This window comes from Festucalex cinctus, chromosome 12 (genome assembly GCF_051991245.1).
Source record: "Festucalex cinctus isolate MCC-2025b chromosome 12, RoL_Fcin_1.0, whole genome shotgun sequence".
Lineage (NCBI taxonomy): Eukaryota > Metazoa > Chordata > Actinopteri > Syngnathiformes > Syngnathidae > Festucalex > Festucalex cinctus.
The window spans coordinates 28,200,091-28,222,777 of NC_135422.1; the positions used below are offsets into that span (position 1 = coordinate 28,200,091).

Sequence of the window (22,687 nt, forward strand, 5' to 3'; positions counted from 1 at the left end):
GTTGTGTTGTGTGCCTGTTGGTTAATAAAACTAGTAGTAAAAGTATCATCACTTTTGTTTTGAATGTGCAAACCATTCATGACCAGACCATGGCTGAATTCAGTGTGGTGATCAATGACTTCTGCCTCATCTTCGTAGTTAGCAGTAGTTGTTTGTGACTGTTACAACAGTGAGATAGTTTGCCTTCTTCATGAAAATGTGGAGTAACGCATTGATTCTCTGGACAGTAACTTTAATCAGACTACTTTGTAGAATAAAGTAACGCGTTAGACTATTAGTTACTTTAGAAAGCAACTTTTTTGAGTAACGTGTTACTTAGTAACTTACTTACTTAGTAACGCGTTACCACAATGCAATGCAATTCACCTCAGCGCGAAGTGAGCCACCGACAGTCATCTTACGTTGCCACCCACTAAGCCCACCGAACTTTAAAATGTTGATTTTCCAGCAGCGTTATTTATTTATTGACTCTATGGTGAAAATGTTACCGTTACACACACGTGCGCACACCTCCACACAAAGAGAACAATGATGATGACACGTTGAATCGGTAAGACTGCCGAAAGAACAATACTTAGTTCTCAAAAAAAAAAAAAAAAAAAAAAATGTAGTAGGACAGTAGGACATTTCAAATTCAGAAAAAAAGTCCATCATTAAATGTTAAAATTTGCAAATATGTGAACGATGTGGAAAAGAGATTTTTCATCTCAATGAGTTTCTTACCTGGTTATATTAAGGAATGAATGTGAATCTGTAAAAGCTCACATATCAAGAAGAATGATGGGGGTGAAATATCACTTTGCTATTTTACGTCATTACAATCAATGGTCCATCTTGTCACTTCTTTTTACAATAACTATTAATCAACTACTAGGCTTGCGTCCTCCATTCTAGTAGTTGGTATGTCAATGAATTAAAATAAAGAATAAACCTGCCTTTCTTATATACAACCCCTAGCAAAAGGTATGGAATCACCAGTCCTAGATGAGAACTCACTCAGACGTTTTATTCTGTAGATCAAACTCAGATAAAAAGCATGAAACAGTCGTAAGGTCATTCCAAAGTGCAACATCTTGGCTTTCAGAAACACAAAAAGAAATGAAGAAAAAACATTGTGCTGGTCAGTAAATTTTACTTTTATAGGGCAAGTGCAGGGAAATAAATATGGAATCACTCCATTCTGAGGAAACAAATATGGAATAACTCCAGTTTGAGCAGAAAATAAGGAAATACCCAGTCAATTTCTTTTCCTTAATTGGGCACTTGCCTCAAATTACATCTGCTCGTTATTCAGCAGTTAAAAACAGTGCAGTTTTCACACCTTGGAGGTCTGCTGGACCAAGTGGATTGGCAAGAATCATGGCAAGGGAGATGTCTCTTGAGACCAAAGACAGGATTATCAAACTTCTTGAAGAAGGTATCTCTACACGTATGGTTGCCAAAGATGTGGGCTGATCACAGTCAGCTGTATCGAGGATCTGGACCAAGTACAAACAGCATGGGAAGGTTGTTAAAGTCAAGCGTACTGGTCAACCAAGGAAGATATCTAAGCGTCAAGACAAACAACTAAAGGCCATATGTCTTAAAAACAGAAAACGCACAAGACAAATGAAGAAGAAATGGGAGGAAGGTGAAGTTAATGTATGTGACAGAACTGTGTAAAATTGCTTAAAGGAAATGGGATTTACATACAGGAACGCTAAAAGGAAACCATCATTGATGCTTAAAAAAGAACAAGACTGCAATGGGCTAAGGAGAGGCAATCATGGACAGTGGATGACTGGATGAAGGTTATCTTCAGTGATGAGTCATGAATCTGCATTGGACAAGGTGATGACGCTGGAACTTTTGTTTGGTGCCGTTCCAGTAAGATTTACAGAGGACTGCCTAAAGAAAACATCCAAATTCCCAAAGTCCTTGATGATATGGGGCTGCATGTCAGGCAAAGGCACTGGGGAGATGGCTGTGGTTAAATCTTCAATAAATGCACAAGTTTACATTGACATTTTGGACAGCTTTCTTATCCCTTCAATTGAAAGAAATGTTTGGGGATGATGAAATCATTTTCCAAGATGCCACAGAGCAAAAACTGTGAAAGCATTCCTTGGAGAAAGACGCATCCAGTCAATGTCATGGCCTGCAAATAGCCCAGATCTCAACCCAATTGAAAACCTGTGGTGGAAATCGAAGAAGAAAAAAAAGGTCCACAGCAAGGCTCCGACCTGCAAAGATGATCTGGCAACTGCAATCAAAGAGAGTTGGCACCAGATTGATGAAGAATACTGTTTGTCACTCATCAAGTCCATCCCTCAGAGACTGCAAGCTGTCATAAAAGCCAGAGGTGGTGCAACTTAAATACTAGTGATGTGTTTTGATTTTTTTTTCTTTCTATTTTTCATGATTCCATATTTTTTTCCTCAGAATGGAGTGATTCCATATTTATTTCCCTGCACTTGCTCTATAAAAGTAACATTTACTGACCAGCACAATGTTTTTTCTTCATTTATTTTAGTGTTTCTGAAAGCCAAGATGTTGCACTTTGGAATGACCTTATGACTGTTTCATGCTTTTTATCCGAGTTTGATCTACAGAATAAAACGTCTGCGTGAGTGATCGTCCAAGACTGGTGATTCCATACTTTATGCTAGGGGTAGTATACTGTAATTCTTTTAACATTTACCACCACAAAGTTGCAGCACCTTTACATTAGTTCCATTTCAACAGCCATTAAACAAAATACAGAAAAAGTAAAATCTTCAGAGTCATAGTACTGTTTTTTTTTCATCTGAGCTTTCATCAGTTTCTACATAGGTCTGCCCTCTGCAATGTGCTCATGTGCCCCCGGTTGGGAAACATTGATTTGATTGATTATGTTGCTAGGCGGGCTCTGAATGGTTTGGAGGTCTGAGCTGGACTTTGTTGAACAAAATAATGTTCACAAAAAGCAAATCATTTTTTTTTCCAATGTCGTCTTTTTTAAAATTACATTCAATTGAGCAGTTTTGCCAGCCGCTGCTTGATGTAGACAATTCTTGTTACAGTAAAATATTTTGCAAATATATCTTGTCTATCAATCTTTTAGTCATCTGAAACCAGGGTATGCAAATTGAGACGACTATAGATCAGCTAATATGGCCATGCTGTACCTGACCAAATTCTGTGTAGTGCATACAATCAACTGAAAAAGTTGGTAGCACCAGTGCTACTAGTACAAAAGTTAGTGTAGAATCTTTCCCCAGAGGACTTTGTGAATGTGTCAAAATGACGAAAACGAACCAAAACTCTCCCCCCCAAGCATTCTGTAGCAATCCTTGTGGGTGGGTCGCAGGTTGGCTAGTTTCCCATGGTCTGGACGGTCCGTGAAGACAACACAGGACTAGTTGTGGTAAGCTAAGCGCGTTTGTAGAGATAGACCGATAATCGGCCGGGCCGATAATCGGGGCCGATATTTGACATTTTGGTACATATCGGTATCGGTCTGTTTTATTAATCTGACGGCCGATATGAGCGATCCATTTAAAACTCCGTCTTTTCGCTTCGAATGCAGCCCCGAGAGCGTCTCTGTCTGTTATGGAGTCCAACTCCAGCAACGTAACGCCCATAGCAGCATTTGATTGGTTAGCCGTGCAAGAGCCAGAACCAATCAGTAGTGTATGCCGTGTATCACAGTAGCCGGTCACACACGCACCCACGGACACAACGCGAGACACATGCTTCGAAGGTAAGTTAAAAGAGAAGAGACTCCGCCGAACTTTTCACCATGATAAGCTAAACACATTGAATTATGTTGTGTATTAAATGCACTTTATGAATGGAGCTGCATTGCCTTGCATTGAATCCCCGCTAGCTAACAGTGGTGTGTTCAGCTTAGCATGTAGGCTAACACCCAGTAGCTAATTCGCTACTCGGGGAGGGAATCACACACATGTTCACTTAATTAAGTAAATAATGTTTGTTAGAAAGGTTCCAAATATTAACCGTTGTCATTATTATATTGTCTAGTTCCATGTTAAGAGTAGAGTAATGTCATTATATTTACCTCTCGTGACGCACACATTGCATTCTGGGTCACGTCCACTACTTGTTGCATAGCGGTTATTATGCAGTCAGATGCCACAGTGACACTAAATAGCGTTTAGTTACTTTATATTGTGTTTATTTGTCGCACTGGTTTGCCATTGTGTGCCTTAAGCTTCGACGTCGATTTGATTGACAGCTCGTTGTGCACCTCGTTAAAGTCCGCTCCGTAACAAATTAAGTGTCTCAAACACACGGCTGCAATTAATGTTCAGTGATGTAATTTTGTTACGTGCATCATACTTTGAATAATGAGCTCATGTTTGGTGTGTTGTATAACTTTCTCGTGTGTTAGTAACTATTCATTGTGGACAGCTAAGATAGTGCTTGTTAATGTGAATTAGCAATGTTGCAGACCAGTTATTATTTAGACAAGTACATCTGTGCCATTAAGTGATACAGTACAGTACAGTAGTGAGAGAAAAGTGTGCCCATATACACACACGTGTCTATAAGTGTAAAACACATTAAACAGCAGAAACTGGCAGCGGTCCACCGCAACAATGTCTGTTTAACCAAGTTATTCTTACTATTATTATAACCAAGTTATTTTACTCTACCTTTTTCTGCGTTGATTGGGGTATCCTAAGTGGCAGTAAACTACATGATGAAGTGTCTTTTGACAGTTCTCTTGTAGAGAGGAGTAGCATGATATTGCTGTTCTCGATTTAAGATCCTCAGCTTATCAAAACTGTCTATATGGTAACAATAACAATAATCATAATAAGGTCTACAAGAACTGTATGGTGTTCAGGGATGAATAGTTTTTCTCATGGAATTATTATTTTTTATTTTTTTTTGCTGTAGTAATAAGTAATGCCACAGCTGATGCACATTTTGAATGACAGGGTTCCTCCTATTACTTCAAAATATAAAAATATAACATTTATAGAATAAAACTACAAGTATCCCAAATGCTATAAAAGGTAATGTCACATTGGCCCCCACATTTAACTCCCCCCGTCACCAACGTCTTATTGCAGATAGAAGGATGTAAAATGAAAAGTGCAGTGTGAGAATCCATTGTAAAGAACGGTTAGGGTTTGCATTATTCCAAAATTTGGTGCCAACATTTTAACTTTTACTGCAAATGAATATCGGCTTCAAATATCGGTTATCTGCCTCCTTGACTACCGATAATCGGAATCGGTATCGGCCCTGAAAAAAGCATATCGGTCTATCTCTAGTTTGGAGCTGTTATACTCTGGCGTGGTTGCGGCCGACAGTCACATGCAAGTTGTCATTAAAGAGTTGTTTTTGTTCGCCGCTTGGCCTATTTAGTTCACCAATGCTACAATACATGTACATTAAAAGAGGCTACGGCGCCGGCAGCATCTAAATTTAAAAAAGATCACACAATATTGTAAAAAAACAGAGCTCATACTAAAAAAAGCACAATATTGTGCTTTTGTACATAACAGCAATGCATATAAACCACCTACAATCTCTAATAACAATATTGAGGGACTTACTTGCTAATGAAAACACACTTTGATCGCTGCACAAGCAAATTCGGTTCCCCTTCATCTGACAATTAGCATAGATTTTAAACATAGAAGGCCAAAACATCCCTAATGAAAATTAAATTACACTAATATACTAGCTACTAGACGGTCCTAGAACTGCACAAATGGAAATCAACCTGACTTTTTTAACAGATGTGTTCCTTCTAAATATTGTGAACATGACGACAACGATATTGTGGCAGTTTTAATATCACAATATCATGAGATTGCCATTATCGTTACATCCCTCCTGTGCAGTACTCAGTTTACAAAACACGTGACACGAGGGCAGCAAAAAAGTCATCTCACAATGGAGAAGTGTTCTTTTAAAAGCAAGCTCAAACAGAGTAAACAAGTTAGACACTCGTCTCAAAGTCTCATGAGACAAAAAAAAAAAAAAACTCACAAAAATTACATGTGCACTTACGGCGTAGTTTCAGCGGTGGTGACGTTCCTGCTACCCCCTCCTCCTTCCTCTCCGTTTCAATGAGCATTTAAATTGCGGCTTTCCGCGATTACGTGTTGTCAATCCGCGGTTTAACCACACATGCAATTAATCGGTCAGCCCTAGCATCTATACAGAAGAAAAAATATGCATATTGTTGATACAGGACACTCACCTCTGTGGACAGCCCACATGATACAAAATGCTGAACCCCCAATCTCGTCAAAGGGTTTTTTGCGTGTGAGGACCTCCCATAGGATAATGCCCCAACTGAACACATCACATTTTTCACTGTAGTTACTGCCTGAGGAATACACACAAACATTCAAATACTGTTATCACATGAAGTTATGGCATTAGACCAGTGGTTCAATTATTTTTTGGAACGCTCCCCAGGAGGAAGAAAATAGTTTGTGCTCTCCCAACTCTCCGCCACAACTGTAAATGTTTATGTTATTCCTACTCTTTATTATTTGAATGCTGAATGCTGTAAAGTTTTTTTTTTCCTGAACCGGCTGCAAAGAAAAAAAAAAAGCTCCAGAAAATTAGAAATTTGCTACTCAAATGAAGTCAAGTCGCAAAACTGCTTTGCAAAGAAAAAAATAATACAGTGGAACCTCTACTTACGAACGTCTCTTCATACGAAATTTTCGAGTTACGAAACTCCTCAAAGGGAAAGTATTGCCTCTTGTTACGAAAGAAATTCCTAGATACGAAAGGTAAAAATACATTACCGAACGCAACATACTTTCGGCTATGGCTATTTCCTACCATAGGTACCTATGAGCGTATACTAGATCGGTGTTTGTGCATCGTTCTGGCATCCCATTGGCTAAGAGGAACCTCTAGCATAGGTATCTATGAGCGTATACTAGATCGGTGTTTGAGCATCGTTCTGGCATCCCATTGGCTAAGAGGAACCTTTAACATAGGTATGAGCGTATACTAGATCGGTGTCTATACAGCGTCCTCATCATTCATCCCGCGGCCCATGAGGTGTTCCGATGTTCGTAAATGTAGGAACTAACGGCCAACGAATTTGTGCAAAAATTCAAACAATTGGTGATAAAGGCACAGTAAGTTTTTAATTGCGACGAGACGGGCCTTTTTAAAAAAAAAAAAAAAAAAAAAAAAAAAAAAGATGCCTCGCCATCACGGAAGTTTCCATGAAGTTTCAGAATTTGTTTAAAAGAATCGCCCAGAAAAAATGTTCACCAGTCGGCCGTTTGCTCACTAAGATGATGTTTGCATGGGACATTAACAAAGGATTGTTTAAAAAAAACAAAAAAACAAAACATCCATGGATCAGTTCTTGACAAAACACCAGGCAAAAACAAAACAAAAAAACAAAAACAAAAAAAACACTCCTGAGAGAGGAGAACATGAACCAGAGGGCAAAAAAACGATGAGGACAGCAGTTAAAAAGGTAAATGACCATCATTTTTATTCTTTACTCTATTCTTTGTTATTTACATTATGCACAACAATCATTTATTGTGCAATAATCTTATTGTAACATGTATTTGTTACATGTTTTGATGCATTTTTATGCTTAATAAAACATTTATGTCTGAAATTTGGGAGGCTTGGAACGGATTAGGGCATTTACATGGAAAATGCGTCTCTACTTACAAATTTTTCTACTTAAGAACTTTCTTCCAGAACCAATTAATTTCGTAAGTAGAGGTACCACTGTAATTCCGAGCTTTGTGGGCATTCCTCCGTCAACGAGAGACGAATAGACCCCAGTGTGAAGTCACGTTTAAGTGTGGTGGGGGGCAGGGCGTCAATGCGAGTGAATTAGAAAACAATCAGTGTGAGCTGGAAAATAGGTCAAACAGTTTAAATCAGCGAGCAACGCTATGGTGAACTTATGCGCATCCTGCGGATGCTCTAATGGCTCAAAGAGAGATTAGATCGCTCTTTCAGCTGCAGGCAGTGATTATAAACCAGGCGGAAGACAGTGAGGCGTGAAAAACGAGCACGGTGGCTATGTCAAGCGTGATCATCTTTCACTCCTTGAGTAGTGTCCTACTCTGGACGTTTTTTTGTGACACTTGATATTTCCCACCTTTTAACGAAAATGCTCGCCAAAAATCAAGCTCTCTACAATCATTTCTTGTGGGATGTTTGCCCTCCGGGAGGCGCCGCGGGAGCTGAGCAGTGACGTCAGCTGGAAGGGTCTTTCGTAATTGCTGGATTTCGGTCGGTCGCCACCATCCACCACACGACCCAGAATACTGATCAGTGATCAGAGACATCCCACTACCTAAAGTTGCCGGACTTGAGGAGTCAAGTGGGTCCAAGCACAGCACGAGTGTGAGTGCACCCTAACTTGGACAGATGCAATACATTATTTATTTAATTTAGGGGTGGGCGATATGATAAAAATGTCATATCACGATTCTTTATAAATAAATTCACGATCTCGATTTTATCACAATTATTATTATTATTTTTTTTTTACATGTTTTAGACTAATCTTCACCTTTCTGAACATTTTTATAAAATTTAAAACATATTTACAATGTATATAAAACCCGAAAAAAAAAACAAAAAAAAAAAACAGACATCTTAAGCCAACTAAGCCTTCTGAACAGGTTTCAATTGAAATAGTGCAATTATAGCAGCTGTGGTCGATATTCTCCCAGACTACAGGAGGCAGTAAAGAGTGGCAACGGTGTATGAACAGCACTAGTTAACACCACAATAGAAGTTGAACATGTTTTTTCCTCAATAAACTATCGACAAAAAGAGTTTGGAATGAGTTAGAAAAGTAAATAAAACACAGAATTGGAAAGTAGAAAACAATGTTTACGACAGTGTTTGCTCATTCGCGACTCCGCATAGTTTACAAATTCTCGTAGGTACGCGTGTGGGCAATGTGGACGTGTCGCGGCGCGGGGAGAGTTGCGTACCCATCGGCTGTCGGGTAAGGTTCCGAGGTGGCCGGGCCGCGTTGGCACCGGCGGGGGGCGTTCCCACACCGGCCGCGGCCCTAGGCCGGCCCGGCCGCCTCCCCGCAACCCCGCAGCTCCGGGCCGCCGCGGCCGTGCGGTCGGAGCTCCCGTGAGAGTCCAACTCATCCGAGGCCGCCCTCGGCCTCTTGTTCGAACGTCATTTGCTTTGTGGAGTCGGAGTTCCTCAAAGATGCGTCGGGCTCGAGGTAAAGGAGCGGGCCCGTCACTTGCCTTCAGTGCCGGGAGACCATGAAAGTTTGTGTGCGTGTTTGTGTGAGTGAGTAAGTGGAGGGGGGGAAAAAAAAAAAAAGACCACACGGATGCACCAAGCATAAATCAAGCTTGAGCCTGCATAAAGTTGAACTGTATAGAATGTGCCACAGATGATCTTGACGATCTGTCAGCTTTATGAGATTGTCAACACATTCAAGTTCTTAACGATATAAGGTCATATCGCCCACCTCTAATTTAATTGTATCCATGATACTTACCCTCTGTCCTGTATTCCCTTATAAATTGTCCATCTGCTCACCTTCAAATACTTCTGGTGCCATCCAAGCTGCACTGCCTTTATTGTTGGTCATGTAAGTCTGGATGTCACAAGCTGTTCCAAAGTCACATATCTTCAGCACAGTACCACGAGACACCAGGAGTAAACTGAAACAATAGAGTGGATAAGGATCAGAAACTTCAGTATTCCAAATGCTATGCTTGTCTTTTATCAGGACAAATATATTGAAATAACAGTTGAATTAGTTTGTTAAGTATTATTTTTGAAGTGAGAGAAAACATAAAAAAGTGTAGGCCACATCTTTCCCTTTTAATGGACATGGCAGGCAGTGGTAAGATACCCTGAAAATTGTCATTGCTTTAACTACCTTCACAAGTTGTGGCTCAAAAGATTGTTAACACCAGTTCTAAACCACGAGTCAACAGATCATGGGACATTTGGCACCCGGCCACAAAGAGAAATTTAATTGAATGAAAATAAATCTAGTGACCATTGGGATCTAAAAGTTGTATTTTTAAAATTAGTTGCATCCACCGTTGATAGAAATAATATGGGCCCCCGTACCCATAGATCCATCAGCTGTGGGAGGCTCCAAAGGTGGCAGATCAAGGCATGGACCTTGGCGGGCCGATCCATGGCAACGGAAGCGGGCTCTCAGAATGTGCAATTGCCAAATCTCTGTCTGAAGGAGCATCAGCTGCTGCATTATGTCGAGGACTTCCTACTAGTTACAGTCAGGCTTGCATTGACACATAGCTTGGGCTTTTGTACCAGTCATCTTGAGAGGGGTTGCACTCCCTCGCACTTGGGAGTTGCCTCTCAGCAAGTATGGGCTTACTCATGGGTCCCTGGATCTGTACTTGTGCGAACGCAGTTTTCCTCAATATTCATATGTGGGGGACGGGTCCTAACTGTTGTTGGATCTGCTGCACTAAACAGCAGGTCAGAGCACCCACCTTTTTTGGATCCCTTGTGGTGAGCGCTGATGAGTACCGGTATTCCCTCTATTGGGGACTCTCTTGATCTGCTGGGTTAGTTCAATTCCCACATGGGCAATGAGAAAAAGACCTGGAAGCTCAGTTGTGGGAGGACTTCAGTGAGGGCACATAGAATAACATCTGGACCACAAGAAAATTCAGGTTCAGCTTCCCATGTCTCAAGAGGCGCAACCAGTCTACATGTGGTTTATGGACTAGGACTGTGGAAAGTCCCGTGTGTAGTAGGGCTGGACGATTATGTAAAAAAATAAAAATAAAAATCATCACAGTTACTTTGATTGAGATTGAAATCACGATTAATAAAATGATTGTTCATTGAATTTAAAACTTGCTTCATCAAGCCATTTTCAACTCTCACTGGCGCGGGTTAAAGCCAACTGTAAAACAGTTTGAATAAGAATCAGCAATTCCAGATCTGAGGCCATGGTTCTCAGTCGAAAAATGAAAGAATGCCCTCTCAGTTCCAGGAAGAGGTCCTACCCCCAGTGGGGTATCAAGTCTCTACCACTCTATCCTGCTGAAGGATATTAGCCAAAAGGCGAAGTTCTCTACGGGCAGTTCGTTCCCTGTACGACCGTTGCCAGAGTCTTGTCCGCAAAGCCGGCAGTAAGTCGGATTCATTTCCAGTGAGGGTTGGACTCCGCCAAGGTTGCCCTTTGTCACAGATTCTGTTCATAATTTTTATGGACAAAATTTCTAGGCACAGCCAAGGTGTTGAGGGGTTCTGGTTTGGTGGCCTCAGCATTGCATCTCTGCTTTTTGCAGATGATGTGGTGCTGTTGGGTTCATCGAGCCGGGATCTCCAACTCTCACTGGAGCGGTTCGCAGCCGAGTGTGAAGCGGTTGGGATGAAGATCAGCACCTCCAAATCCGAGACCATGGTCCTCAGTCGGAAATGGGTGGCGTGTCCTCTCCGGGTCGGGGATGAGATCCTGCCCCAAGTGGAGGAGTTCAAAGTATCTCGGTGTCTTGTTCATGAGTGAGGGCAGGATGGAGCGGAAGATCGACAGGCGGATCGGTGCAGCGTCTGCAGTGATGCGGACCCTGTATCGGTTCGTTGTGGTGAAGAGAGAGCTGAGCCAAAAGGCAAAGCTCTCGATTTACCGGTCGATCTAAGTTCCAACCCTCACCTATGGTCACGAGCTGTGGGTCGTGACCGAAATAACAAGATCCGGGATACAAGCGGCCAAAATGAGTTTCCTCCGTAGTCCGGAGTCTCCCTTAGGGAGGGACTCAGAGTCAAGCCGCTGCTCCACCGCGTTGAAAGGAGCCAGCTGAGGTGGCTCGGGCATCTGGTTGGATGCCTCCTGGACGTCTCCCTAGGGAGGTGCTCCAGGCATGTCCCACCAGCGGGAGGCCCCGGGGACAACCCAGGACACGCTGGAGAGACTATGTCTCTCGGCTGGCCTGGGAACGCCTTGTGATCCCGCCGGCGGAGTTGGTTGAAGTGGCTGGGGAGAGGGATGTCTGGGTTTCCCTCCTAAAGCTGCTGCCCCAGCGACCCGACCTCGGATAAGCGGTAGAAGATGGATGGATGGATGGCGAAGCTCTCTATTTAATGTCTGATCAATACTCCCAAACTCACCTATGGTCATGGCCAAGAGAGAAAGATCATGTATACAAGCGGCCGAAATTAGATTTTCCTCTGCAGGGTGTCTGGGCTCTTCATTGGAGATGCGGTTAGACACTCGGTCATGGCACATCCCACTGGTAGGAGGCTCCGCCTGGCATGGGAATGCCCTGGCATACCCCCAGTAGAGCTGGACAAGAGAGGAAAGTCTGTGCTTTCCTGCTTGTGGTACTTCAACTGTGACCCTACCGTTTTTGGGGGAAATAGCCTACCCTTTCCATATGTAAAAGAAAATTAATGAATGGATGGATAGCCACAGGAAATGAATGGTTGTGGGCGAGCTGGCTGTTCATTCACCAGTTTCTGTGTGCATGGATTATCATCATTCCTGTGCTTTACTTTCCAACATGTGCCTTTAAAAAATATATCTTTCATGATTGAAGCCTTTTTGAAATTTAGGAATGTTTTGGTTACACAATGTGTATTTATCTACAGGGACATGGGAACACTATGCTGGTGAAATAATAAGACGAAAATATTACTGGGATTTACAATCAGCATCATGTTAAATCATCTTACTTTGGTGGTTTGAGATCTCTATGAATTAATGCCTTTGGTTTCATGGCATGCAGATAAGCAACCCCCTGGGCACACTGCAGACACCAGCTCATAGCATGGGAGGCTGTGTAGGGTGCCTGCGGCTCAGCACTGTGCAGGACTGGCAATGACAAGAGACAGATGTGCATTTCTATAAAAGTTGTTGACATTGCTACTGTACATTTATAGTGGATATCTAAAATGTAAACATACCTGTTAAAAATTCCATTTTTTTTTTTTTTTTTTGTGATATTAAAAACATGAGCCCAAGATAAACTAGAGCTGCGAGCAGTTATAAAGGGCCTTTGCAGCCCGGGCCTCTTTGGGGTGGGTACTTTCACGTTGGGGTACTGGCACATTGAATTTTGAATTGAATTTGAGAAAATGGCACAATAAAAACTTTACATATGGATTATTTAAATTTTTACCAGGCTTGTGTACCGGTCTTCAAAATTTCATAAGTTTTCATACAAATTTAGACCAACCAAATCAGCATATTTTTTTCGTAGCAAACAGCGTGTATCCACAACAACAGCATTCGGTAAATAAAATGTTTTTGCTCTCACTTTTCATGTGGTGCCATTTTACAAGAACAAAGGCGACAAGAGAAACCCTGCCAACTACCGTCCCATCACCCTTCTGTCTGTTCCGTCCAAAGTCATAACCTCCATAATCCTGAAGTGTCTTCAGCCCAACCTTATCTCCAAGCGCCGCCCACAACAAGCCAGCTTCACTCCAAACCGCTCGACAACTGACTGCATCCTTGCCCTGCGGAGTCTGGCTGAGCAGAGGAGGGAATACCGACAGCCCCTCCTCACCGTGTACATTGATCTCAAGGTGGCGTTCGACTCCCTCGATCGAGCTATCCTCTGGTTTCTGCTTCAGGGTATTGGCATTCCACGCAAGTACATTAACATCCTGCAGGATCTGTACACGGATACAACATGCGCAGTCTGAGCAGACGGGATGGTCTCACAGCCGTTCCGCACCAGCTCGGGCGTGCGGCAGGGCTGTGTGGCTACCCCCAACTTGTTCAACGTTTCCGTTGACTATTGGGTTTCCTCGTCCGTTGCACGCTGCCCAGAGGTGGGTGCTAGTCTCCAGTCCACGCAGACCGACCTAGACTACACTGACAACATCGTCCTGCTCGCCACCTTCCTGGATGCCCTCTTGGACGCTCTGCCGATTTCCTCTGAAGAGGCTCTCCCGCTCGGACTGGAAATCAACTGGGTCAAGACCAAGTTACAATCGCTGATGGATACGCTGATGGTCCCTTCTTTGGTACCACTTGGTCATGGTCGAGAGGTGGAGGTTGTCAAGGAGTTCATCTACCTTGGGTCAAAGTTCGACACAAGTGGTTCCTGCGATCCCGAGATCCTGCGTTGACTCCAGCTGGCTTGTAGCGCCTTTGGCAGGCCGTCTGTCTGTTTGGCCACCAAACTCCGCCTCCTCGACTCCGTCATCATCCCAGTCCTACTCTACGCCAGCGAAACATGGACGCTCTCTGCAGTTATGCAACACCGCCTAGACGCATTCCACAGGCGCTGCTTGCGGAGTATTCTGCGTGTCCGCTGGTACAATTTCATCCACAACGAGACTATTTACGCCAGGGCAGGAAATCCAATTCCGGTCTCCACCCTCATCAAAAGGCGGCGACTTCATCTGCTCGGTCACGTGGCCCACCTGGATAACTCGATACCGGCAAAACAACTTCTCACCGACGCATCTCTCCCTCCTCCTCGTGGCTGGCGCCGCCCCCTGGATGCCTAAGACTCACCTGGGTAGCACAGTTGGCTGCCACCAGTGCCAAGTTTCATTAGTTTTTGTGCATGTTTAGGCCCTCAAAATCAGCATTGTTTTCTTGGCGAACAGTCCGTTGTCACGTCCACAGCGTTTTGCGAAAATTCACAAAATTCATGTTGTAACATCATGAAGGCCAAAACACTCTTCTGAGCAAATGTGAGGTAGATTTGGTTAACACGCTTGGAGAAAATCAGTCAAGAAGAAGAAAAAAAAAAAGTTTTTTTGCCAGTAGGTGGCGTTAACACTATGATGAAATATAAGTTTCTCACTCCCACCAAATATGTTAAATTTTGAGAAGATGGGATAATTTGGGTCATGTTAAAGCAGCTTTTATTGTCTGGTGATCATCAGACTTTGCAGTACCGTAATGGCCACGCCCTTTGCTGAAAAATGTAAAGGGTTCTTGTCCTGACCGTACCCCTAAATGCCAGTACCCCAACGTGGCCAGGATTGCGAGAGCCCTTTATAGCTGCTCGCAGCTCTCGTCATCATCTATTTTTTTTTATTCCAAAAACCTAGCATTTGAAGAGGGCTGTGTAAACTTTTTATATCCACTGTAAAAGAGGAGTAAATATTATCAAATTGATGTTACTCAAATCGACATCCAGTGCAACTTTTTGAAGAATATAAAATGACTCACGGTTATATAAAGAGCCACATTCCGCATATTCCATGACCAAACAGACCTGAGAATTGAAAAACAAAGTCACGTTACGTTAATGTTGCGTAGTCAATTTGAAAAGATGAAAACCTATTCCTTTCTTGATGGAAAATTCAAGAATTAAAGCAGTACAGGATAAAGCAGCATGTACAGAAAGGTTGATAAAAGTGAAATAAAAACATGTTAATATACAGTTTTTTTAAGTTAAGATTATGTGTGGCTGCTTGGGCCCGATTAACAAATTTGCTCCCAATCATGTGTAAATACGTTTGTTTGTTGTTGTTTTTTTATGTTTTAAGTGTCCCAAAGACATATTTATACTTTTTTATTTTTTTTTTTTTATTATTATTATTTTTTATGCTAGAGAGAAGGCTTGGATGCAGCCTCTCAACTGCAAAGAACGGTTGCAGAAATGGTAGTTATTACACAAACGGCCAGCAGGTGGCAGCAGAGCAAAGGAGATAAACCAGAGCATGTTGGAAAAAAAGCTCACTTACTTACAATTTTAAAGCTACTCTATGTAGGATTTCCCCAAAAAATATCTTAACAATAGCCTTTTTATTTGACCATTTATGACTGAAACATATTCTAATTAGTAGATCAACATCTTCGCTGTTCACAATGGGTACTCCTACAAGCCTCTGGCCAATATTATTTAGGAAGCGTCCGGTCCGAATCCTTCGAATTTCCCGCCCTCTGTCTGCGGGATGTGACGTTATTCGCGTCATCGTCAGTTGTTTCCTGTCGCGCGAAGACGGAACTAGTACAGATTTTCGCTGCCCCAGACACCCGCTGTTACTCCGCGGAAGGCTGCTCAAAAAAAAAAATGAAAACAATGTCAAGTGCCACGAAAAAAAAAAGAAAATCTAAACTTGATAGTGACCGACGCCGAGAACGAGAGTGAACATTGGTTTGACATTTCAGCGGTGGAGAGAGTTGAGATCGGACTTGGATTAGAAAAGTGATTGGCTTTCTTTCTACTCGGAAAGGTAAGAAGCGAGTATCTTGACATTTAGAAGAAAATGTGTTGTTTTCAAATAGCAGTAACCTCAAGATCGATCACTTCTCGGTCGTAACTATTGGGGTGAAAGTGAGGTGGACAGCAACATTTAGCGTGAAAGGGGCGGCAAAGTTGAATGTAATAGAACAGAATGACTTTATGAAGAACAGACCTTCCATTCCGCGGCGTTTCAATCAGGCTAAATGTCGCCTTATTTTCCTCCGTGAAAACAGCCTATTGTAGCTACATTATGCTAACGGAATGTGAACGGTACTACTGAATGGCGATAACATTCACGGCCATATCACACTTAGTGAATGGGTCTATATGTTTTTCACAATCGTCAATTTCCATAAATGACAGCCCACCTTTCGGCTCATGCACAATGACGCTAGCCTGGGGGCGACATACACTAATAATGACTAGAATCAGGTTGACGTCCGTCGAGCGGGGTGACTACAATATGTAACTGCATATTAACATCGGAATGAGGTCCAATTAATTGACGTAATTTGCACATCGTTTTGGAGTACAGCACAGGACTGGACTTCGACCGACTAAAGCAATATGATCTGCACGTCCCGTGGACATCAATTGTTTAGTGGGGATCGAGAGTCTCATTCCGTGAAGTGGCAGGCTTTGTATAACATTATAAAACTTCTTACCTCTGAAAACATAGTTTAATTGGATATGAAGAGCCCAGTCTTCAGTATTGAGGTCGTGCACGTACGAGTGCGCGCAGCGTGTACGAGCGTGCAGTTTGTTTTCGGCCACAGGTGGCAGTAGAGATTTGAAATTTTAAATCTTACATATAGCTGCTTTAAATAGATTTGTGAAAACTGATGAAACTTAGATTTCTTCTAATGTTAATTGCTGCAAAACGGAAACAGATAGAAACATACTTTTTTTTCCTGATGAAAATCTTAATCTTTCTTTTGGTAGGTTCCATGCTTTTATAGCAATAGAACACAATATTCTGTGGGCCTTGCAAAAGCAGTCAAAATCCAGTAAAACTGCCGGGAGCGAACGGGATTGCTTCTGTGAAAATGGCTGGGAGTGAAAGAGTTAAAAAGAAAGCTTGTCAGTCTACAGATGGCAGGTGTTGCTTGATTGGGGATGGTCGTAAAATGGGTTCAGGAACAAGATTGGCCTTCACTGTTATTGTAGAGTCTGACGCTGATAAGCATAATGGAGCTTCTTCTTCAGTGCCCAGTCGTGTTTATGAATGGAATGACACACAAGCTGGCCATTAGCCAAAGCTCACAGTTGAGAAGGTAAGGAACAGAGATGGGGCATTTTCCAAATTTTGATAGTCTGTCATTCGTCGGCTTCTAGCGTCCCCTTCAGTCATCGCCAGTCCGCCATTTTTTTCAAGCCGATCCAACCTGTAATTGTCGGTCTGCTGTTTTATCTTACCCAGGCTTCCATCGTCACTTTAAACGCGTTAAGCCCAATTCACACTGACTGCGGAACGGACGCGGTGCGTTCTCCGTACGGCGGCCGTACGGACGCCGCAAGGATAGAACGCATTCAAGTCTACGTGTCGATTCACACCAGCTTCGGTGCGGTGCGGAACGACTGCGGTGAGGCGGAAGGTTTCCGCAAGCGTTCTATTTCTTCCGGACGCCACATGCGGATTTACATGAAGCTGAAGAAATTACACGAGCCGGACAGGAAATCGAGCGTCTCGCATCAATGTAAATCCGGTATATTTCAAAATAAAATAGTTTGCGAACTCGTTTTTTGGAGAGGGAAACTAGCTAGCTGCATAGCATGACATCAGTCGGACATTAAGACAAAAAATGAGCTCAGAATAAATTAAGCACAACAAAATGACACTATTTAAACACAAAACGTACTTACCCATGGAGAACAGCCATGGTAGAAGTCCCAGGCAGAAATAATGTCCCAAAAGCATATCGATGTGACAACAGGCAAGCGTGGCTATTGTTTACAAATAGGACTCTATACACATGGTTGTTATTGGTTGAACTCAACTCGCCAGCGTGAATCCCACGTGATCTTGTGGTTTGTCGGGAGCAGATTTCCGGATACGCAACACACACGGTGTGAATTGCATTGCTTACGGCGTCCGTACGGAAAATGCACCGCGTCCATTCGGCAGTCAGTGTGAATTGGGTTTTAGACTCTATTGTAGATTTGTGGTTTTGTCACTAGAAAACTGAAGTGGCATCATCTCTACTAATTCGGCTGCTTCCGCCTCATTAGCCAATCTTATTTGTTTAGCTTCTATTCGAAATCCTTTGAAACCTCCTATGTGTGTTTTATGTTGTATATGAGGGCTGCACGATATTGGAAAAACATGCAAGTTATATATACAACATATAGTTGTTGAATATTGCGATATCGATATTATGATATTTAACGTGTGAACAAATAACATCTTTATTATCAAATAAAAGAATTTGTTTTTCCATATAGGAAAATAAGCAAGCTCAATTTATTCTTCGTTAATAAATTGCAATTACCCTAGGCCAGGGGTGTCCAAACTTTTTCATTTGAGGGCCACATACAGAAAATGAGAAGGACGCAAGGGCCACATAATATTATGAAAAGAAATTGTGTTGAGTCCTAAAAATTGTACAAATAATTTATTTGTTTTGCACATTTAGAAAAATGCTACAGTATATAAACTAGTGGTGGGACAAAAAAAACGATTCGACCGAACCATCGTTCGTCAAGGGGAGCTAAACGACCGTATCGGTAGGAGACTTGTCAACCGATACAAAATCGGTGGACCGATATCGCGTGGCTGTGAATCGGTTGCGAGTGAGGCTTTATGGTTTTCATAACAATAGCAAGAGTTCTGCACCGTGCTCTACTTGTTTTGTGTACGTTTCAGTAGCATCACTATTCAAGCTACTTCCGTGTTTACAGAGAGCTAGCAAAGTAGCGCTCAGAGACGCTTCATTCCCCGGATGTTGTAAACATAATGCAAAGACGTTACGCACCTTTTTTTTGGGGGGGCGCCTACCGTCAACACCGTGCTCGCGACACGGCGCGCGCGCAGTCGCGCACAACGAGTGACAACATGCAACTGGAGACAGTTAGCAGAAGCCGGTGCCGTACATCTCATAATTTCCCATGGCTATCCTCTCGGTGCACTTGTATGTCCCGGGCCGGTGTTCTGTCGGATCAGCATGCCCGTATGCTGATCTAACAGCTGCCTCTATCGGGCAAGCATACGTAGTCAGAATAGCATTCCTACGTTATGATGATCCCGTAAATGATAATAATACACTGCAATTAGACTAAACACCGATGCATATTAAAAACACTAGAGCTACCAAAGAAGCATATGTATAGTTAGTTTTAACACGAGCATGTTGTTCTGACGGCTGATTGTAACATCGGTATGCTGTTTTGATGGCCGAAATGGGCACCCACAGCACATTGTTGCCTTAGTTTACTAGCCCAGAAAAAAATAAGGCCAACTATAGAGCCACATTAAAACTTCAGCGGACAATATGCCAACGCGCTCCCTCAAACGATTTGCATGAATTTCTGTATTTTTAGATGATTTAAGTCTTCGCGTCTCATTCCGTTGTGTTCATTTTGCTGACTGCTGCATTCAGGTGTAGGCTTATGTGCACAGGGTCGTCATACGAAAACATTTTTATATATCAAAACAAACTGTTATCAATAAATCAAACAAAAACTAGCATGCAAGCGCGGATGACAGTTTCCTCACCAAACTGAGGCTGAATGCACATTATAATGACTTGCACATGAACTGGCCACTAGGTGACACAATTGTCATTTCTAATTAGTGTAAAAGGCAACATTATAATCAAACAATAAAATATTGGCTCCAGCGATACACATTATGTATGATAGTTGTCTACATGACAGAAAATTGTCTAGATTTAATTGAACAGATTTTGGCTGTGAGAGAATTTGCCAGTTGGAACACCATTGCTTAATTTTGAAGGAAATATTTGAGAAGACTCGAAAAAAATGAGCTTTATTGTTGAATTCAAAATGAAAACCGATGCAGGAGGACTATGAAACATATTTTATGTACAAACTACAATACACGTTGCCAGTTTGCTAAAAGTACAAAAACATAGAGTGACAAAAACTGCGCAACCTCCGTCTCAAAAGATTCCAAACTACGATGGCTGTAGAAAGTCAGCAATTTAAATGGCATTTTTTTACACTTAAAAAACATTATTCTGCGCATTCAGCATGTGTCCACCGCACAGAATTCACATTGCACCTTAAAATAAGAAAAAACACACATTAGTGAAGCCCCAAAATTGTTTTTGAATTAGTACAAGCATCTAACTGTCACTGTGCCATAATAATAACGCACAGTGATCCACAATGCTAACTGCAGAACAAAACTTACTCTCTGAATAAAATACTTTCACTATATAAAATAATTACAAAACTAAGTAAAATGCAGTTCTAAATAATCAGTTATTGCATACTTCCAATTACTTGTCAGCTGAGGTATGCTGCTCCGACGAGTTCGACAGCGTGATGATGTAATTGCCTACTGTGCAGGCGTAGCGCGTGCGCAGATGTGTGAGGTATGCTACTTCGACGGGTATGCTGTTTTGTCGGAACACCGGCGTTGGTACTGCGCGCGAGCCAAAAAGAATAACTCACGTGACGATCCAATGCATGGATTCAAACGACACAGGTATGTCCCACAGCCAACACACCAGCTAAGCTAAAAGCACACTGCAAGTATCTCATTTCTCAGTTTGTGGCTCCCTGTCAATGTCTACAACTAGCATGAGCAGCAGATAGGAGAACTGAGACGTGCCCGCGATTACGTCATCAAACTCAAAATGAACGACAGGCCAAAAAACAAAACATAAACAGTTGTGATTCTGTGGTCATCATCGTGTCTCAGATTAAAAAAAAACAAAAAGATGTCATACATTAACCAAAAATGAATGTGATGGCAAAAGAAAAACAAAAATTGTTAAAAACAAAAATTGTTGATAAAAAGGGAAGGGCACTTTTTGAAATATTTTTGGATATATTAAGTGGTTAAAATGTGTTTGATAAATTTATTGTTCTATAAGGTGGCTTCATATTTCTTTTGGCTGGACGGTAGGTTTATTTCATGTCTTAAATTTATGGTTCTGAAATACTTCACAATGTGCACATATTCTGTTTAATTGTGTTGGTGTCTTTTTAAAGGTTAAATATTTATATTTTAAATTGAATTATCAGCCTTTTGTTTTCCTGATCCTTATTTTGAATTTAAAAAAAACAACCACACAAAACAATTATAACTGTCAATAACGACTAATAAATATTTAAACTGATACATTTTTCAGTCATATTGCCCAGCCCTTTGTTGCGGTCCATTTAAATAATTGATTCAATATATAAAAATATAGAAGACGTTGTTGTTCTTTTTTATCACATTTGTAGATACTGTAAAAAATTGTGGTGTTTTAAGATTGTTTACAAGCAACAAATGTCACTCTAAGTTTTGAATATCGAAATGAATCGTATTGAATCGAAAATTGTGTCGTTCCCAAACTTAATCGAACCGTACCGAACCGTTCTGTTCTGAAAGATAATCGTTTTTCCAATCGAATCGAAACCTGTGTATCGAGATACATATCGAATCGGCCTCATGTCAGAGATTCCCACCCCTAATATAAACCAATTTATTTGTAATATGACAGTAGAATTATTATAGTTTTGGAATTTTTCATTTTAGTTAGTTTTTATTAGTTTTCAGGGTGGTTCTGTTAGTTTTTATTCATTTAGTTCTTTAAAAAAAATGTTTGGTTTTAGGTTAGTTTGTTTCAGTATTAGTATTAGTTTTTTTTTAATGTGTATTACTTGTGCGCAATATTTAAAAAACACCATGGGAGCGACATCATCTGAAGGTGCTTTTCTATTTGCTGCTGCGAGATGTCAGCAGCAGTCATTATTATTACGTCATTATTCCGGTTTATATCAAAATAAAGCTACTAAAAATCACATTTCAAATCATCCCCAAAGGCTTAGTTTCGTTTTTTAAAAAGCATTTTCGTTTTATTTTATTTTGGTTACAATATTTATTTATTTTTTTTAATTTTAGTTTTTTCATTAGTCTTAGTTAACTAAAATAATTTAATGGCACCTGTTTTTCGATACCCTCCCTTTCTTACTTTGACCATCTCCAAACATTTTTGTTTTATTTTATTTGAAGTGAGTCAAATACCATTTTTAGCATATGTCGTGGGCCACTGAAAAATGGACAGAGGGCCGCAAATGGCCCCCGGGCCGTAGTGTGAACACCACTGCCTTAAAAACACATTTTGCAACTTGCTGTCGACTGAAAATGACTTCACAAGGGTTCAGGTAACCAATCACAGCTCAGGTAACTTGTGAATGTCACATGACCAAACCGAGAAAACAGGTGAGCTGTGATTGGTTAACTGAGCCCTTGTGATGTCATTTGCAGACGACAGCAAGTTGCAAAATGTGTTTTTAAAGTGTATGGGACACGAAAAAAAGTCACCCTAAAAGTATTTTAAAAAAAAAGAAAAAAAAAAAAAGAGTACAAGTACAAATAATATGAT

At 41.4% G+C, this 22,687-nt stretch overlaps 1 protein-coding gene across 3 annotated transcripts in view; it reads right to left on the minus strand.

Moving 5' to 3' along the window:
* The window catches only part of LOC144031123 (mitogen-activated protein kinase kinase kinase 7-like), a 104,655-nt gene that overhangs the window by 25,602 nt on the left and 56,366 nt on the right, over positions 1 to 22,687 (minus strand). For all 3 annotated transcript variants that reach the window (XM_077537900.1, XM_077537899.1, XM_077537901.1), the window contains 4 exons: positions 15,107 to 15,152; positions 12,646 to 12,784; positions 9,520 to 9,644; positions 6,203 to 6,331 (listed from right to left, as the gene is read on the minus strand). In XM_077537900.1, coding sequence (XP_077394026.1) covers positions 6,203 to 6,331; positions 9,520 to 9,644; positions 12,646 to 12,784; positions 15,107 to 15,152 — 439 coding nt within the window. The remainder of the gene's footprint in view (positions 1 to 6,202; positions 6,332 to 9,519; positions 9,645 to 12,645; positions 12,785 to 15,106; positions 15,153 to 22,687) is intronic.